This window comes from Zonotrichia leucophrys, chromosome 4 (genome assembly GCF_028769735.1).
Source record: "Zonotrichia leucophrys gambelii isolate GWCS_2022_RI chromosome 4, RI_Zleu_2.0, whole genome shotgun sequence".
Taxonomy (NCBI): domain Eukaryota; kingdom Metazoa; phylum Chordata; class Aves; order Passeriformes; family Passerellidae; genus Zonotrichia; species Zonotrichia leucophrys.
The window spans coordinates 44,541,866-44,560,038 of NC_088173.1; the positions used below are offsets into that span (position 1 = coordinate 44,541,866).

The 18,173-nt window shown below is 49.5% G+C and overlaps 2 protein-coding genes across 2 annotated transcripts in view; both read left to right on the top strand.

Moving 5' to 3' along the window:
* The window catches only part of LOC135447432 (ovocleidin-116-like), a 30,405-nt gene continuing 12,232 nt past the window's right edge, over positions 1–18,173 (top strand). The window contains exon 1 of the mRNA XM_064712370.1: positions 1–44. The gene's annotated coding sequence lies outside the window, so the exon portion shown is untranslated. The remainder of the gene's footprint in view (positions 45–18,173) is intronic.
* Positions 5,708–9,864, top strand: LOC135447429 (dentin matrix acidic phosphoprotein 1-like). Its single transcript, XM_064712368.1, has 5 exons — positions 5,708–6,136; positions 6,977–7,052; positions 7,152–7,193; positions 7,651–7,905; positions 8,024–9,864. The coding sequence occupies exons 1-5, from the start codon at positions 6,027–6,029 to the stop codon at positions 9,269–9,271; spliced, it is 1,731 nt and encodes a 576-aa protein (XP_064568438.1). The 5' UTR covers positions 5,708–6,026; the 3' UTR covers positions 9,272–9,864.

Below are 18,173 nucleotides of genomic sequence, written 5' to 3' on the forward strand. Positions count from 1 at the left end.
CTGGCCTGATTTCTTCAATAAGGAGTGCCAAGACCCTGCTGAAGGTAAAAGGATGCCCTGGCACATAAGCTGGGCTGACACTTCCAGCCATCCTGCGTGGTTGGGCAGACAGAGGAAGTCCTTTCATGGCTTTGCATTCCCATGTGGGTTGGTTCTGGGGAGGAGCCTGGTGGAAGACAGAGGTGGTGATGCAACTTCCTCGTAGAAAGCCACAAAGTGTACCATGTAATTACATCTGGGCAGAGCAGGGCTGCCCCCACAGCACAGTTACGTACGTGACTGGAGCAGACAGTGCTGGAATTTGCAGATATGTCAGGAGTCAGAAATACTAGAAACCCTCAGGAAAGGTTTTGTCAATAACTGAAGCCCTGAAGTTACTAAAAAAAGTTGGAGGGGAGCTTTGTGTTCCTGCTCCTGCTGTGGGACCATGCAGGTAGGGAAGAGGCAGCACATGTTCTCAACCGTGCTTCCTCATTCAGCACCTTGCTCTCATTTGTTTGCATCAGTCTTCCCAGCTTGCATATCAAACATATTTTCACCCCTTTTTGTTTGTGACTGGTTATGCAAAATCAAATTCTGTGCACAAGAGTCAATGCTTACCCAGTATTCATTTCTTATAAGCTTTTTTAAAAAGATTTCTGCTCCTAATCTCTTGTGCAATAATCTTTTGTGCATTCGGTGTTCAGAAAAAAACCACCAGTAATGAGAGAGTATTCCAGCAGGAATAGTGAAGAGAAACTAGACTGAGTCAAAAGGTATTGACTGTCATGTGCAATCACAGATATGCAGCTGCTTTGAGGTATACCATTGAATTCTACTGGAAGTTTAACAGAGTGTGAATGAGTTGTGTAAGAATTCATCTGTCATTTACAGCTGCTCATTGAAGGTGATTGGTATGAAATGACAAAGAACAACGTGGGGGGGGGGGCTGGGGGAATGGTTGGGAAGTTTTATTTATCTGTAAATCAAACAATGAAGAGTGTTAAAGTCATCATGGAAGAGTGAAGGCTGGATCCAGCCTTTGTGACTGGTATCTAAATTGGATGAATTGACTACTGAGGGAATAAGGTGAAGATCTCATAAATGTAGGTCTTAAAAGCAATCAGCTTCAATTCCTACTGCAGTCCCCATGAAAGTGGAGCAGAAATGCAGATCCCTGCCTCCGGATCAGGGGTGGCTGCTGTCAGTTGCCATGGTGATGTTCCCTTGCTGTATTTTAAGGTGCTGGAGTCAGCTGTGCCCAGCCTTCCTGGGAAATGCACACCAGCGTTTTGGCTGCTGGCTGAATGCTGATACAGGTTTGTCACCAACAATCCTACATACTGTTTTCAGGAAAACAACATCCAGTAAGCAATTCCAGATTTTTCTTTGTTGCTCTGATATTCAGAACACACTTATACTGCTTAAGCTTGGCCTGCCCCTCCCCCAGTATTTAATGACCTTTTTAGGAACCACGGAAAACCAAGAAACATCTCCTCGGATTTAATACTTGCTGAAAAGAAGTTTATCATAAGCATGTAGATTCCTGTATAGAGTAACTTCTACGGGATTTTTGTTGCATAGACCTTTGTGCAATATGGAATATTGTGGAAGATGTGGGTACAGCACCCACATAATAATAGTTAATAAAAAGATTGTGAACCAAATGAAAGTCACCAGATGTGTGATGTGTTATGCTTTTATTTTCTGAGGTTGTATTAGTTGAGACTTCTCTGGCTTTGTGAGTTGTTTGGCATTGCTTGAGTTTTGGTAGTGAAGGGTTTCAGTTTTGGTATTTTTTTGGTTCCTTATATTATTTTTTTAAAGTTATTAGGATTTTGAGGATTCAAATGTCCTTTGGAGGTATGAGCCAAATTGCTGATGATCTGTTGCTCAGAGCTGCACTGATGGTGTCAGTTTTTCCAGGCTCCCAGGGGACTGTGGTAGCGCTTCCTGTCCAGCTACACCGAGCAGCAAAAAATTTAGCCCGAGTGAGCCATAATGACAGTACAGGAATCAGAGGACTCCTGACTGCTCTCCAAGAGGGTCTGGCTCTCCATACAGACATCTTCATCCCTCAAGCTGCCCCCCTGTCCTGGCTTCTTTGCTTCCTCTGGGCACCTTGTGCTTCCACATTACCTGTTTGCACTCCTGCAGTGCCTACAATCGTGCAATCATTTCCACCACTTGTTTCCTTCTGATGTTTTTTTCCCCTCCAACAAGAAATCAGGGTGCTGTCACTCAGGAGACAGACACACACCTGACCTGCACAAACAGCACAACTGCCCCTATGTCACCCTGATGTGATCAGGGGCAAGGCTGGCCCCTGATCGCTGCTGTATTTTCCTTCCTGAGAGCACTGACACTATGCTGCTTTCCAGATCTTTGCAATTCCAGTTGGATGGGAGCAAGCACAGGGTGAAAGCTGCAGAAAGCTTTTCATATTAAGGCTGCATTATTGTTCCACTTCCAGCTTGTGATTGACAAACACTTACTGCTCCGACCTCCCAAGGGGTTGAATTGTGAGCAGGAAGTGATTGTAAAAGATATTGTACTCTGAGTGAGATGTTAGGAGCTGTAATTGCCCTCCAGTGTCTCTATGATTACTGCTGTCAGTGCTGAGCTATTGACAGCCCAGTGTTACTGGAGCTACCTGGTGGCTGTGCCAGCATTGTCAGAACAGGTCCCTGCTGTGAGGCAGAGCTGAGCATCTGTCCCTGCCCTTGTTTTGACTGAGGGCAGCAAGATGCAGCAGTGCCTGTGTGCAGGAAGGTGTGCTGGATCTGAAAGTGGCCAGGCAGAAATGAGACATCCTTATCCACACCCGATGAAGTCACAGCCTCAAATTAGTGAATTCAGCCAAGATTTATAGAAACTGACAATCCAGTCACACACATCTGGGAGGGATGGCACAAAGCACTTGTCCAGCCATGAGCTCCAGTTGCAGTGGGCATGATGTGGATAGCAGTTATTGCTCCATGTGTTTTGCTTTGGCAAAAGTGGCACAGAGCAGGTGCAGCACCTGTGAGACTTTGTCCCAACAGACCATTGGGGCGATACGCTGCTTTTGCTGGAGGTCATTGCTCAGAGCAGGAGGTAGAAAAATGCTATAAATAGACATATATAGAGTGTGAGGCTGGCACAGGAGGTGGGAAGTGAGGGATTTGGGGAGCTTGCCTTGCACAGGTTTGGGGAAAGGGCATGGTGCATCTTGTGAGTAGGATAAGGTTGGCTGCTCCCTTCGACAGCATCACAGAGACTTTAAACAATCTGTGATGTCTGAAATAGGTGCCTGAAATAGAGCAAATGACTGGTGTCTTTAAAGTGCCTTTTTTCTCTGGCTGTAGAGGAAACTCCATGGTGGACATGGAATAGGGTTAATGATCCTTCCCCTGTGCTGACAGGACGCCAGGGGAGAGGGCTGTTGGTTTTATGCAGAGGTCTAGCATTAGAAGGGGCCTTGTGTGTGTCTGTATTTCAGGGCCCCTGGACTCTGGCTCCTGTGAGATGCTCTTTTCCAGCAAGGAGAAGTAGCAAATTTTAGAGGCTTAGAAGAAATCCAGCCTGTGCATGGCTCTGTGTTGTGACAAACATGCTGGTAGTTCCAAATCACAGCATTTGCAGCTATGGGGCTTGCTCTCAGAAGGAGTTGGAATATCAGTGTTGCTCTTCAAACACCCAAAATGTCATCATTAGCTACTGGGCTCTGTGTCATGTTAATGCTGTGAATGGCAGACAATGTTTACTCAGGTAACAAAATGAAACTGTGTTATAACACCTGTCACCAGAAAGTGTGGGGGAAAGGGATTTGGATTTGGATCTGATCATAAGGTAGGAGGTGTTGCTGAGTGTTTGGTTGAGTGCTGAGGACATGTGCCTTGGGTCCTGCTCTCATCCTAGTCTTCCCTACTCCCCTCATTCATTGATCCTTTTCCTTTTGATGCTGCTGTCAAAATCCTTAAGTTTACTCAGGAAAGAAGTGCACCAGCAACATTAATATTATTAAAATACCCTGGACTGGAAAAAAAGAGGAAACAGAGTTTTTTTTCAACACTATTTAGTTCTTGAGGTTTTGATGCTGAGCTGATCAGTGGGGGAGAGCAGCTGTTCTGTTCTTCCTCCGCCAGCTGGCTGGCTGTAGTGCCAGCTAGTCCTTTGGCTTTGGTGTCTCTTATTCCTCCTGCTGTCTGCACTCATTTCTTTCCTCTGTTCTCATGAACCCTACACAGTCCAGACTGTCAAACAGAGGAGTGATATTCCTGCATCTTCTTACCAGTCTGCCAGTTTTCTGGTTTCTGACTTGGCCACATACTCCTTGGTAATCTGAGGGTGCCAACTTTAGCCTGGCCAGGCTTCCCCCATCTTCCTTCCAGGAACTGAGCATCTTGGTAGAATAGGACTTGTGGAAATGCCCAGTGTCATTTAAAACACCCAACAGACAGCTGCTGTTCCCCTCCTCAATCCATTTCTCACCTTTGATGTAACAACAATAATCCTTAATATTATTTTTTCTTTATAAAGTTAATTGTAAGGTTGCAATATGTGGGCTGGGGTTTCCTTTCCTTGAAAAACACAGGCAGATCTGCTTGGACAATCTGGCTAATGCTGTAGGATGATCTCTGGAAGGGATTTGGGGGCACACCTCATTGACGGACCCAGGGCTATTGGAGATTACAGGGGTGTGGGTCAGGTCAGTGTGCTGCCAGTGAGCATTGTTGGGTGTGCTGGTGTTTCAGGGCCTTTGCAAAGCAGGGAAGTGACCTTGGGGTAGTGGCTGGTGGGGCAATGGGTGACGTGTTGTATAAGAGCCGGGCATGCAGAGCTTGGTGTTCATCTCTTTCTTAAACTGCAGCACCTGGATGTGAGGCACCACCAGATCTTTGGGGGCTAAGTTAAATGCAGGTTTGGCATTAAAAAAAAAAAAAAAAAAAAAAAGACAAAACATGGTAATTGTTGGAGGCGCTTAAAAAAGATTGGTAACATGAACTCATAACTGGCTGGGGACAGGGGTATAATTTTGACACAGGTCAAAAGGAAAATACATCCCATGGTATCTGCAGCAGGGGTCAGGTGGGGAAGAAGAGGGAAAACATCTGCTGAAGGTATGGGCACAGGAATGAGTGGCTTGATGGTGACCATCTTGAGGCCAAGGGGCTGTGGGGAAAGCAGGGGGGCCACAGTGGCGCTGGCACCTCCCTGCATGGGGCGCAGGAGGAAGAAGAAAAATTATACTCATCACATTCAGCACCTTGTAGTCCTTGCAGGACAAACACACATGGACTGTGGGCTGGTAATGAGCCCTGGCTTAATCCTGACCCTGCCCAAGTTTCTTTCAGTCATTTATTTCACAGTGCCAGCATCTTCTGTGAATGTCAGCAAAGCTGCAACCCTGTCCATGTCCCCTTGGCACATATTGTGGTGTGAGTTTTCCAGAGCAGAGGTAGCATCCCCTCCCTGTCCAGCAGCTGGAAGGAGCACTGGAATGCTACACTCAGTGCAGAGTGTGAGATGTTCCCTATACTCTTCCATTGAGTATTTCCCTTCTCCCTGGTACAAGCACCCGTGTGGGCATGAAAATAAGATGAGTACTCTCTTTCTAGCGTGGTTTTGTGCTCCTGCCCCAAGGTACAGAACAGGGCTGAGACCTGGCAGGGAAATGGTCCCCGTGTGTTTCAGCACTCTGGCCCATGGCACAGGGCAAACTCTGCCCCCAAAGTTAGGTTGCACAGGTTAGGAGGACATCATCCCTGGGATGGGGTCCAATGCTTGGCGTGGGTGACGCTGTAGTTGTTTGCGTGTGTCATGGAGGGAAGTGTGTGAATGGGATAAATTTAGCAGTCAAAACACAGGGCCAGCACAGTCTGTCATTAACTGCCCTCCCATCCCATCATCCTGCAACCACAAGGAGCTTTTTTAGGGCCGGCGTCATGGCAGAGGCCAGAGGAAGTGTGGGAGGCCAGTTCCTGGTGACACCTCCAGGCGCAGCAGCGCTGCCCGGTGGTGCCATTGGCTGCCCCGGCCCGGGGCTGGCACTGACCAGCAGTTAAATGCCTGCCCTGGCACCCTGGGACACACAGCCTGGAGCATTCCAACACAGACAGCCAGCTCATCCCTTCCCCAGCACCATAGGAGACGGACGCGTGCATCACACCTTGAGGTAAAGGTCTTGGTTTCTTTGAGTTGATCTGGCATTGCCTGGAGGGAAAATGGCAATGTTTGAAAAAAGGGTTTGAAGACTTCCTCACAAGTTTTAGTTGAAAGCAGGAGGATTATCATCTGGGATGTAGGTGTTGCTTTGTCAGGGAAGAAGTCAGAAGTGTGCTCTTTCTAGCATGTTTTGGGTGCAGGGTGATGTTCAGTGTGGTTAGTGTATCCCATAGGGAAGAGGTGCTGGGCTGGGCTTAAAGAAAATGCTTGGAAAATGAGAGCAGAGCTGGAGGAAAGCCCCCACTGCTTTATCTGCCTGCCAGGCAGCAGTGCTGCTGGGGTGCCCACCCAGAGGGCTCTGGGGATGCAGCTGTCTGTGGCATTATCTCATTGGGATGCTCCACTTTGGAACAGTAGGAGATTTTATGAGGCTGTGGGGACCACTCCAGGGGGAGGTGCAGCTCTGCAGCCCATGGTCTCACAGTGCTGCCCATCTGAGGTGCAGGCTCCTGTAACAACTACTGAGCTAAGCCGAGTGGTGACATTACTATGGGAACAGGAAACGCAGGAGAGCTCTCCTGCTCCTTAATCATGGAGAGCTCTCCTGCTCCTTAATCATGCTCAGACAAAAATCCTGCCAGTACATGGCTGGGTATTTCAAATCCCAAACTAAAGGGAGATTTCTGCGCAGGAGGTGCCAGGAGGTGGCACAAGGACAAATCCCTGGCTTGTTTGATGACACGCCAGGCTGAGCACTGTGATTTGGGAGGGCTTTGTGGGACCAAATTCCAGCCAGAGTCACATGCAAAGGCTTTGCTCTAGCCTGCAAATATTTCATTCCTTGTTGCAGCCACAGGGACCACAGGGCTGACATGAGGGCTGCATTCCTGGTGCTGCTCCTATGGGCTGTGGCCTGTGCTCACCCTGTAAGTATCCCCTGGACTGACACTCCTACCCCAAACCCCTTGGTTTTGCCCGGCCAAGGCACACTGATCACTGACCAAATGTCTCCTGGATGTGTTTAGGTGCCTGGCCATGAACCCTCCCACTCCAGCGCCCTGCAGGAGGTAAGCCACAGGCGCTGCTGTCCCACAGGGAGCAGCCCCTAAGGGAGCAAGTCTGGGATGGGGAGCCAGCTCTGGGCAGGCCTCCTTGGACGAGGAACCTAGGAGGGATCTGCTGCTTCTATGGGTCTTTGAGCTTGTCTGTCTGCTCAGTCCTTTCAAGCTGGGTTGGTTTCACCCTGTTTTGACTTGTCTCCCTGTAAAAGTTCCCAGTTCACCTGACACCTTTTGCTGTGCTGGCCCTGAAATAGCCCAGCTTGGGCTTTTCTGGGCTGCTCTTTTGCTGGTGGCTACCATTTTATTTTGTATCTGCAGAAATAACTAAAGGGCTGAGGTGCAAGTAATAGAAAAGACTTGAGCTCTTGCATGGCTTGGGAGAAAGGTCCTGCAGCAGCAGCAGTAAAAGTACTGTGGTTGATATTTAATAAACCAAAAGCACCATGTCATGTTTTGCCTTCAGGATACCGCAAATGAAGATTACATTGGCAAGCTGGGCAACCGCCTAGATGGTGGGGATGGCAGACATCATCCTGCCAATCCAGAGACAGGGGAAAATGCACTTGCCAGGGACCTGGCAGGTGGGAATGCCGTGTATGAGGAGCTGGATGAGTTCAGTGGCCAAGATGTGGGAGGCCGAGTTGGGCAGGCTCAGCACATGAACCAGGTGGACCACGACGACACGAGTCCCCACAATGGGAATGACCTTGGTTTCCTGGTGAGTAAGTGAATGGAGAGGAATGTTTTGTTCTGCCAGGAAAGCTCCCTTGGCCCCAAAGCTGGCATTGGTCAAGGCTGTGCTTGGCTTTGCATTCATCTGTTTGTCACCTCCATAGGAGGTGGATGCCCGTGACACTGATGACGCTGACAATGGAGACCACTACGGCGCCAGAGCCAACGCGTTTTCCTCCCATGGTGGCGGGTTCCTGGACGAGGAGGATGACAGTGGGGACGACACCTTCGATGCCAATGGGCAAGAAGAGAGGGGTGAAGGCCCTACCTATGGGGCTGGTGCTGATGGGGCAGGGGAACACGAGCACGATGCTGGCCGTGGGGATGTCGGGGCTGGAGTGGGGCACAGCAGCAGCAGCAGCAGCAGTGAGAGCACTGGGGCAGACTACCGACGCTACAGGAACTATGGGCACACCTACAGGCACAGAGGGGCCAGCAGCAGCAGCCAGGAGGAGAGCTATGACTTCCAGGACGAAGCCATGCAGGGAGATGATCCCTCTGTCTTTGACGGCCCAGGCAGCAGCTACAGGATGCGCTACACTGGCCCCCGTGCTCTGGGGAACAGTGGGGAGAGTGCCCAGGGGGCTGGCTCCCACCGCTGGGAGGAGGGTGACAGCAGGTCCCCCGAGGTGGAGGATGGTGACTCTGGAGAAGACAGCCCATCTGTGGAGAACAACAGTCAGTCAGAAGAGCCTGTTGACAGCCAGTCAGAGGAAAAAAGCTCCAGCCACTCCAGGGAGGATGGGGATGGGGATGGGGAGGACAGCCCCTCCAGGGAAGATGAGGACAGTGAGTCCAGGGAGACCACTGCTGAGCAGTCAGATGAAGAGCCGGGGGAGACCCCAGAGGTGGTGAGAACCTTGAATGAGCACAGCAACGGCCAAACCTGGGAAGGTCAGGAGGACTGGGATTCTGCTGAGGACAGGAGTGTGCTGTCCACACCTGACAGTGAGTCCAGGGAAGAAGAGACTGAACTGAGCAAGTCCAGAGAAGATGATGATGACCAGAGCCATTCCACAGAGGAAACTGTGGAGGAGTCGGAGGAGGATGAGAATGACTCTGTGCCAAGCACATCAGCTGAGAGCCCAGAGGTGCCAGAGGATGACAGCAGCCCAGAGGACAACACAGGTGAGGACAGCAGGTCCACAGAGAGCGACAACAGCGAGTCCCAGGAAGATGAGGATGACGTGGAGAGCCACTCCCAGGAGGATGCCACTCAAGGGTCCAGCAGCCATGGGGACGACAGCTCCCTGCAGAGCCTGGAAAGCGGGGCCCACAAGCAGCAGCTGGGCGCCCTCCGGCGCAGACCTGCTGCTGACTACGATGACAATGACTGCCAGGATGGGTACTGACCTGTGCCCCGGGACCTCAGTGGCATCAGGGGTGTGGGGGGAGGAGGGGTTAATTTATTTGCCATATAGCCTGGTTGACTTCTTCTCAAGAAGTGGTTAAAATGGAGTGGTTAATGCTGTGGTTAAAATGGAACCAGGTTTGCCAGAGCTAGGCCTGGGCATGCTACACAGGGAATGAATGAAAGGCTTGCCAGGCACAGGGAGAACACCGAACCACAGCAAGAAAGGGTATTTTCTGTATCAAACTGGAGAGCAGCTGAGAGCTGTGAGGGCCAGCAGGGTGATCCTGCCCACTTGCCCCAGGGGCACAGTGGTGGCTTGGCACTTCTGGTCATGCTGGGCAGGTCCCTGTGTTCACTCCTTGTGTTCACCTACCCAGACTCCAGCTGGCGCTTTCCATTAACTCTATGTCCAGCACATAAAAAGGAAAAGTTACAGCTGGTATGCACATGGGGTGCATGGGCACAGCAGGGTATGAAGTACCACTTCAGGATGGGATGTATGTAATATTTTTAATATTTTGTAAGAAATGTACAGAAAACATTATACTGTATCCTTTTTGCACTTGTATTTCAAAGCTGAAATATACCCTGTTGATTTCTTTAATCATTATTAAAACCACCAAACTCCACTATAGTGTGGTTTGAGGTGTTGCTGTTTTTCTCTCCTGGGTGTGCCAGGGTCTGCAGTTTGGGGCTGGACCAGAAGGAGCAGGAAGCAAAGGGCAGGATATTTGTGTGGAGAGCCACAGCATGCCGGGAGGAGGGGGAAAGCAAAAGCTGAGGGTGTTCCCACTCCCTCTATTTCCAGGTGCCCCAAAGGCCACCCCTGCCCCTTGGTGGACTTGCAGTGCAGTGGAAAATCTGGCTGAGGACCCCAGTGAGCTGGGCCTGAGGCTTTGCTGTATTAAGGCCATCACCTCCTGCAATGTGAGCAAGGGTTGTGCTGCTCTTCCTGAGGTGCAAGGGTTGTGCTGCTCTTCCTGAGGTGCTGGCAAGGTGTCCCAGGGCATGAGGACTCTTCTGGTCCACTGGCTTTGTGTGCCCATGGTGGCGCCTGGTACCAGTTCCCTGCAGCAGAGATGCAGGTGAGCAAGGTAAAGGTGTTACCATGAGTAAAGCCTGTTTTACTCTCTGTGACATTTGGTTGATTTTTCCCTCCTATCAGCAAATAAACAACATGTTATTTAAAATCACATTGTTTTAAATGCCACCTAGACCCTTCTTCCTTGTTCACATGTGCAAGACAAGCAGTACAATGTGGGTTTTCATGCTGAAGGTGAAGCTTGGGCTGTTGTGTCACTGTGCAGTTTTACAGCATGGAGTTGTGGCTCTGCAGGGGACAGTCCCCAAGGGGCCAGGGTGAGTGGTTACATTCCCTTCAGCTGTCAGGTCTCAGGGCTGAGCATTGCAGTACCAAATTCAAGAACCAGTAAAAAACTGAAACCTTTTTCTGCTACTTATAGCACAACCACACTTAATTTGTAGCCTGTTTCCACTGCTTGAAGGCTGGGAGCTGAACAACTAGTAGTTTTTATGGAAATTGTGTTTTAATATTCACCCTGTGAAAACCTTTTTCTGCTTCTGTATGAGATCAGCTCTGAAACTTGTGGCTTCTCCATGCTGCTGTCTTGGGAAGGAGCCTCTTTCCTGACCCTTCATCCCACTAGTCCCCACTTCACTGTGAATACCTCAGCCGTGACCTGGCCCTTATTTTTTGGACCTCTCACATCAGTTGTGTGAATTGCTGGGGATACTGTGATGGCAGTGATGCCTGTCAGGGTCATGAGCACCAAAATTCCGGAGTGCAGCTCCACCACTGGGGTGAAAGACAGCAAGCGTGGCTATCTTGTGTTCGGTGTGGGTCACATCCCTGTCGCTGCAGTTTAGAGTTGTAGCAATGAGTGTTTGCTGCGGTGGGGCAGGCAGGGCTGGGAGCCCTCCCGCGGCCAGCAAGCGGTGCTGCTGTGCCGGCAGGGCCACGTTCTGGTGCCGCCTGTGTCGCAGGGCTGGGTCGCACCCCGGGGCCATCGGAGGCGATGGTCACATAGCGACAGCTGGTGGCGGTGGGGATGAAGCAGGTTTTTTGGGATCCCTCCAGGAAAAGGCGTGCAGCTCTGCAGTGAGCCCAGCCTGCGAGAAGCACAGTGGAAACATGTCAGGAGAGGGGTGAAACCGCTTCTTGCAAATTTGTGCATGACCCTGTGTCCATCTTCATCCTTCTGGGAGTGGTGCTGGGGTGCACAGCAGCCTGGCACAGCGGGGCAGGGGACTGCGTGTCCCTGTCCTCCTCACTTCATGCATGGAGAGAAAAACTGGATTGATTTGGGTTTAGTGTGGGCGGGAGGCACGAGTGCCTTGCCAACAGGGCCGAGGGCGTCCGGCTGTGTGTTCCTGGGGACATGCTGCCACTACAGCCGTGTCCTGGCCAGCAGCGCCCAAAACTTGCCTCCCGCTGGCTGGCTGCTCCCCAAAAGGCAGGGAGCCGGTGCCAGAGCAGACTGCTGCTGGCTGGTCCTGCCAGGACAGCTTCCCACGGACCATGCCTCCTGGGCACTGCCCTTCTCTGGGAAAACCTCCCACTTGGCCTCAGGGAGGGAGCAGCTCGTGTTGGGCTTATGCAGGGATTTGCCCAGAACCTGCCAAGGACATCTGCAAGATTTTGGGGGACACTGGTGTTATTGGACTGTCCCTATCAAATGCTGTTCATCTGTGTGTAAGCAGGACCACCCTGCTTGACATCTGGAAGGGCAGGATTTCACAGGGTGAGGTTTTTGATGGGCAGAGGGAGTGTGACCAAAAGATGCTCTTTGAGAGGATTTAAAGGGATTTTTAGGAGTTTATGTATTCGGTTTTTGTGCTGTGTGTGCACTGTGAGCATTAGAGGGGGAAACTCCTGCTCTTTGCTGCTGGGCTGCCAGGACAAGCAGCTGGGAAGGTCAGCCACAGGCTGTGCCATCGCTGGAGATGTTCCTGCCTCCAGTTTCAGGATGATTACGTGATGAAGTTGTCAGATTCAGTTTTTCTGATGGGTTAGGCAGGGATAAAAAATGCCCACGTCAATGTATGCTTTTATTATCCACCCACATGACGTTCTTTGTGCAGTGGGGGTGGCCTCCAGAACTGAATGCAGCAATTTACCCAGAAATCAGCATTGGGGGTTAAAGCAGGTATTTTTGGATCCATTTGGGTTTTTGAAAACATGAGTTTGCATAACCTTAAAATAAAGGTTTCTTGTGTTGGTTTTTTGGGTGGTTTAATTCTATTTTAAATAAGTAGCTGGTGGCTGAAGTGGTGGGAGGCAGCCGTGCTGAGCCTGGCTGTGGCAGCTGAACTTGGGGCAGCCACGGCATACAAGCTGTACTTATTCAACCTCATTATTTTCGTGGATTTGGTGGGAGAAACAGAGAGACCCATGCACTTGCAGGCCACCTCTCCATCCAGCAGTGGCTTTTTTGACAGTGCAGACAAATTTCCTGGGCTTTGCATGGTGATCTGAGTTCCACAGCTGGCTGCAGGCTTTTTCTTGGCCTGTGTTTGTGTTTACCAAAATGGGAATATTTGTGAAAGAAACATTGATAGAATCACAGAATGATCTTGGTTGGAAGGGACCTTAAACACCATCTCAATTCAACCCCCCTGCCATGGGCAGGGACACTAATCCAGGTTTCTCAGAGCCCCATCCAACCTGGTCTTGAACACTTCCAGGGACAGGGCACCTACTGCTTCTCTGAGCAACCTGTTCCAGTGCCTCCCCACCCTCACAGCAGAGAATTTCTTCCTAGTATTGAATCTAAACCTTCTCTCTCTCAGTTTGAAGTCATCCTCCTCTTGTCTTGTTGCTACATGCCTTTGTAAGAAACTTCTCTTCCTCTTCCTTGTAGGCTCCCTTCAGGTCTGATGGGGTTGTCTGGTCCATGACCCTGGGATGTAATTCTGTTGTGGGAACCACTCCTCTCCAAGCACACAGTGCGGCCAGGAGAGTTTGATTGCGTTTCTCTGCCCTTTTCAGTGGGGAGGAAAATCCTCTGACGGAATCACTGAGGCCATCAATCTGAACAAAAGAAATATCCCAGACGTGGGAAAACAGCCTGTGACCTCAGTGAAACCCCAAAATGTTACAAACCTTTTGAATGCTCAAAGGAAATTTTTCTTCCAGCTCTCTTTACTGCCATGCACTTTGATGGCAAATAACTTTCCCATCCCTGGCTTAGCCATGTCCTGGGAGTTTTATGGTTCCCCCAGCACTGCCCAAAGAAGTCAGGCACCACAGGATGGTACAAGTAAAGTGTAAGTGTTAGCATCCACCTGTACTGCATTCCCCCAGCTCATGATGGAAACCTTAAATCCTCTCATACTGCACTCCTCAATTTCATGATGGAAACCTTCAGAGTGAGCAAGTGGTTTGCAGTTCAGTTTTTTCCTGTTTCCTGAAATGCAAAGCTGCAAAGAGCTATTGTATTTTAGCAGAAGGCATCAGGTTACTGAACACAGGGGCTGAAACTGCACCTGGGGGGCCAAGGCAACATCTGCCCTTTCTGTCCTAGACCTGATGTTGCTTCACCTGCAGAGCAAAAAATTGGTTTTATGACAGTGTAAAAACTTTGTGAAGACACCTTTTAAAAATGGGAAATGAGTGCCTGAGTGTCAAGGTACTTTTTGCAGAAGACACGTACTTCTCTATGTATTTAGGCCAGTTTGGATGGGGCTTTAAGCAACCTGGTCTGGTGGGAGGTGTCCCTGCCATGGCAGGGGACTGGGACTAGATGAGATTTAGGGTCCCTTCCAATCCAAAGCATTCTGTGATTCTGTGATGTGTGGATATATACATCACTGTTCTGCAATTTATGTGTGTACACAATAACAAATAACCAGTTCAAGAGCAGCAGTTCCTGCTGATACACACATCACACTGCCTCTGCTGCAAGTGGGTCCTTTTTAATGCCATACTCAGGGGTTTTACCAAGTTAGAGCAGCATATGCAGTGACAGGGAGGTAGGAGCCATCACCAGCACAGCACAGAAGCAGCATGCTTCCATGCCTTTCAGATGCCTGGAGGTCCAGGGATGCCGATTTAACTTTGTTAGAGAGCTCAGTTCCTGAGCTGAATGTGCAGGGGGTTGGTTGTTACTTCTGCAATGAACAGAGGCTACCTTCCTGCTTGCCTTCTGAAAATAAGAGTTTTTGGGAGGGTTATTTGTCTTTTTCTCCTGAGAATGTGTTTGAGAGCTCTCACATGGATGGAGGCAGAGACAGCTGGGGGGACCAGACCTGGCTGGTCTTGCTCTGGCTGATGAGGAGTTTGTTGTTCCTGAAAAAAAGAAAAACAAACAAAGAGAGGAGATCCAATATACAGATATTGCTCAAACACGTGAGGGCCTGGCTGGTGGCAAGTCTGGGATTTGCGATAATGCTGCAACCTAGCCTCAGTGATTTGCTGGGGTTGGTTCCCAGAGCTCAGGGAACTTCAAAGTGCTCACATTACAGAGCTACTCCTGGCCTGAATTTTTCCAGGAAATAGAATTAACTTCCTTTTTCTGGTTTCTGCTTAGAGAAAAAGGAAAATCATGTGAAATGTTCAGTTGCAGAGGGGCCAATATATAAAGATTGTGTACTGATAATGGAGGCTGATACAAGGTGCATTTTAGATATTCTCCCCTCAAACTTTTATTCTAAAATTGGATGTTGGCAAAAGAATAATGAGTTATGTGTGCAGCTGATGCTGGTTTGCATTTGTGTTTGTGCTCTGAGAGGTAAGGAGAAAGAGGGGCATTCTTTATTCTTATTCTGTTGCTCCCTCTTCTTTCTCACCACTTCTCTCCCCAGCTGGTGATCGTGGTACACGCACTCCTGTCCCTGACAGTATGTGAGGAGAGCTGGAAGCCAAGGCAAGCTCTCAGGTGCCTCCTATGCAGGTTTTGGGGGTGCCCTGGCCGCTGAGCTGCATGGCAGGGGTGTCGCTATAGGACATGAAACAACATGAACGCACACACCGCTGCTTTCAAGGTGAACAAAAGGGAAGTTTATTTTCTGACTTTAGCATTTATCATTTTCTAAAAGTGACAGTGGATTGGAGGGTAAAAGTGCCACCCCCCCAATGACACTGGACAAACTAACAATCTATCAAATTTCTCTTCTTCCATAAAAGAATGCAAAACAATAAGTTATTTACAGAAAGTGTGTGAGCAAGTTTGCTACAAGAATGTAGAAATCAGAAGGCTTAGAAAATATTAAAAAATCAGGGCAACACAGGGGTGCCCCTTTCTCTGCTGCAGCAGCACCTTTGTCTCTTCCCACCATGCTCAAAGTGTCCTTCTGGTTTTGTTTTCTTTACTTATTTTTGTCTCTGAGGTTTCCTTTCAGAATAGCTTCAGGGCATGGAAATAGGATGGTGGGGCCTCAGCCCTGCAGTGCCGGGTAGGGCAGGAGCACTCTGCTCTTCTCATTTACCGCTCTGCAAAAATAATAACTAAATTTGGACTTAGGAGCCATGTCAGCCTGAGCCAGACAGGGACACTCTGACCCTGAGATCCTCAGGGGCTCAGGCAAGTAAGTACACCCAAACTGTACAGGGTGCCCTTGCTGGGTGCAAGCTGCAGCACAAAGCTGCAGCCAGCGGCTGGTGCAAACCCCGCCTTCCACTGGACCGCTTTGGTTAAAACCCCATCCTTTGGAGGCAGATAAGCTGTTCTATGTTTTGTTTCCAGCAAGATGATATCATTTCATAAAGCTTTCAAAGCCTGTATTCACTTTTAGTAACAGATCCGTTTCAGACAAAAGGATGACCACTCTGAGCCCTGCCACCTTGGAGACACGGAGTTCTTGCGAAAGCATTGAGACCAGTGCTCCATGCCTGCCATGTGATGATTTTAAAGTAGTAATAGAAAATAAATTTCAAATGGAAACATTAGGATATGCTGGCTGAGTTCCTGGTTGGTTTTCCACCATAGTGCCATTGAGGTTGCTGCTGCTGGTAGCTTGCCTGGGCAGCACCCGCTCCAGGAGCTAAACATAGGTGCTGGCTGCACAAGGCACTTCAGCACACGTTAATTATCCTGGTGTTTTTTAGGGATCTTGGGTGAAACGTGTGTTTTTATAGTCAGTTTTCCATATTTTTTTTTAAGCAGCCTGGAGTAGAAGCCCTTTAATTACATTAAAAATCACCTCCCACCAGGACTCTCTGTTCCCAAGCCCTGCTGAAATTTTAAGCTCAAAGCCAGGCACTTTGCTCACTGCTTTCCTAGGCCAGGCAGCTTAGGACAGCAGGGCACAATGGAAGGCAGGGCTATCTATCTCTGCCCTGAATGCCTAGCAGGGCAGCCCCTCCAGCTGCTCCAGCCCCATGGAGCTGGGGGTACATGGGAATCCTCATCCTCACAAATGCTGATCTCTATCTTTGTCAGAGGCTGCTGCGTTGGCACCAAAGAACTGCATGGCTGAGGTGTTTTTGTGGGTTTTTGTTTTGTTTTGCTTTGTTGTTTTTTTTTGTTTTGTTTTGTTTGTTTGGGTTTTTTTTGGGTTGGTTTTTTTTGCGTGGCTTTTCCTGGCATGAGGCGTCAGCTGAAAGCCACAGCCAGCTACAGGCCTCCCTTATAATTAGGACTCTTCACAGTCACAAAAGGGGCTTTGAAGCCCATGGGGCAGCTGTGCCCGGCAGCCCCAGGGGGTTGCATGGTGGGCATGTGGCATGGTCTGCTGCCAGGGCTGTTGGACCACTGGGGGGCTATGGGGGACCTCTCCCTCCTCAGAAACAATTAATGTGTGTAGTGCTCCATCAGCAATTATCAACTCCCCACCATGAACCTGTCAGTGATGGGCTCCCCTGCATGTAGCTGAGGCTGGTTTTGCCCCTAGTTTTGAGAAGAAACACTCAGGCATTTCATGGCAAAGTGGATTTTTCTGTCCTAAATAACCATAGTTTTACCACTGGCTAAGCTGACCATTACAGATCTGCCTGAAGGCGTTTATTTTTCAGCACCTCTCTTCCTTCTCCTCGGGCTGTCAGTCTGAAAGCATCAAGTGGGAGTTGCAGCTCTCCTTGCCACTGTGGAAAGCAAAGTTGCATTTGGTGAATAGTCATTCCCTGAACTGCTGCAGCCCAGATGTGCAGGAGCTTAGGGGCCTTTGCTGAGAAGGACAAGAAAAATCTGGGAAAGAGGGAGCAGAGGTGCACTGGAGAGCTGGATGGATAAAATCCAAGCAGGAAATGATAAATATAGGTAAAGGAGAGAAGACATCCCTGTGGAGGTGGGTGCAGGGGGTGGCATCCACTTGCTGTATCCTGTCACCAAGATCCCCAGTGTGATTTGAGGGCACATGTGGGTGGGGTTTTTCCATTTCGCCCCCACTCCCAGGAAGTTTGCTTTGCTGGGGACATACACAGATTTCAGCTGAGCAATGCCTGATTTTTGAGAGCAGGGGACTGGGCTGACCCCTGTGTGGGTCTGCGTAGTTTGCAGGGCATTAGAAACAAAGCTGACCTGCACTTTGTAGCAACACTGTGGTGGAAATGACTCTCAAAGGGGCACTGAGTGACACCTGTATCTGAGTCCCCTTTTCTTTCTCTTCCCTTACCAAGGCCTCTGCAGGCATCCTGGAGAGGGATTTTTTTTTGGATTTAGCTTTTTTTTGGTCTAACGGCTCTGCACAAGTGGCTGTGCGGCTGGGCCTTTGAGGTCGGTCTTTTTGTCTACTTGAAAAAACAGTGACAGGATTTCTCAAAAAGGGAGGTGGACAGCCCCCAGCAACATATTTCCCAATATTTATTTTAATTAAAACCCAGAGTGTTATTATACCCTCGGCCTCCCAGCCGCACATCTGAGGCCAGACCCTCAATTAAGTGGCGCAGGGCAAGCCTCTCTGGGTTTGGCAGCGGCGTGGGGTGCTATGTTTGTGCACCAAAT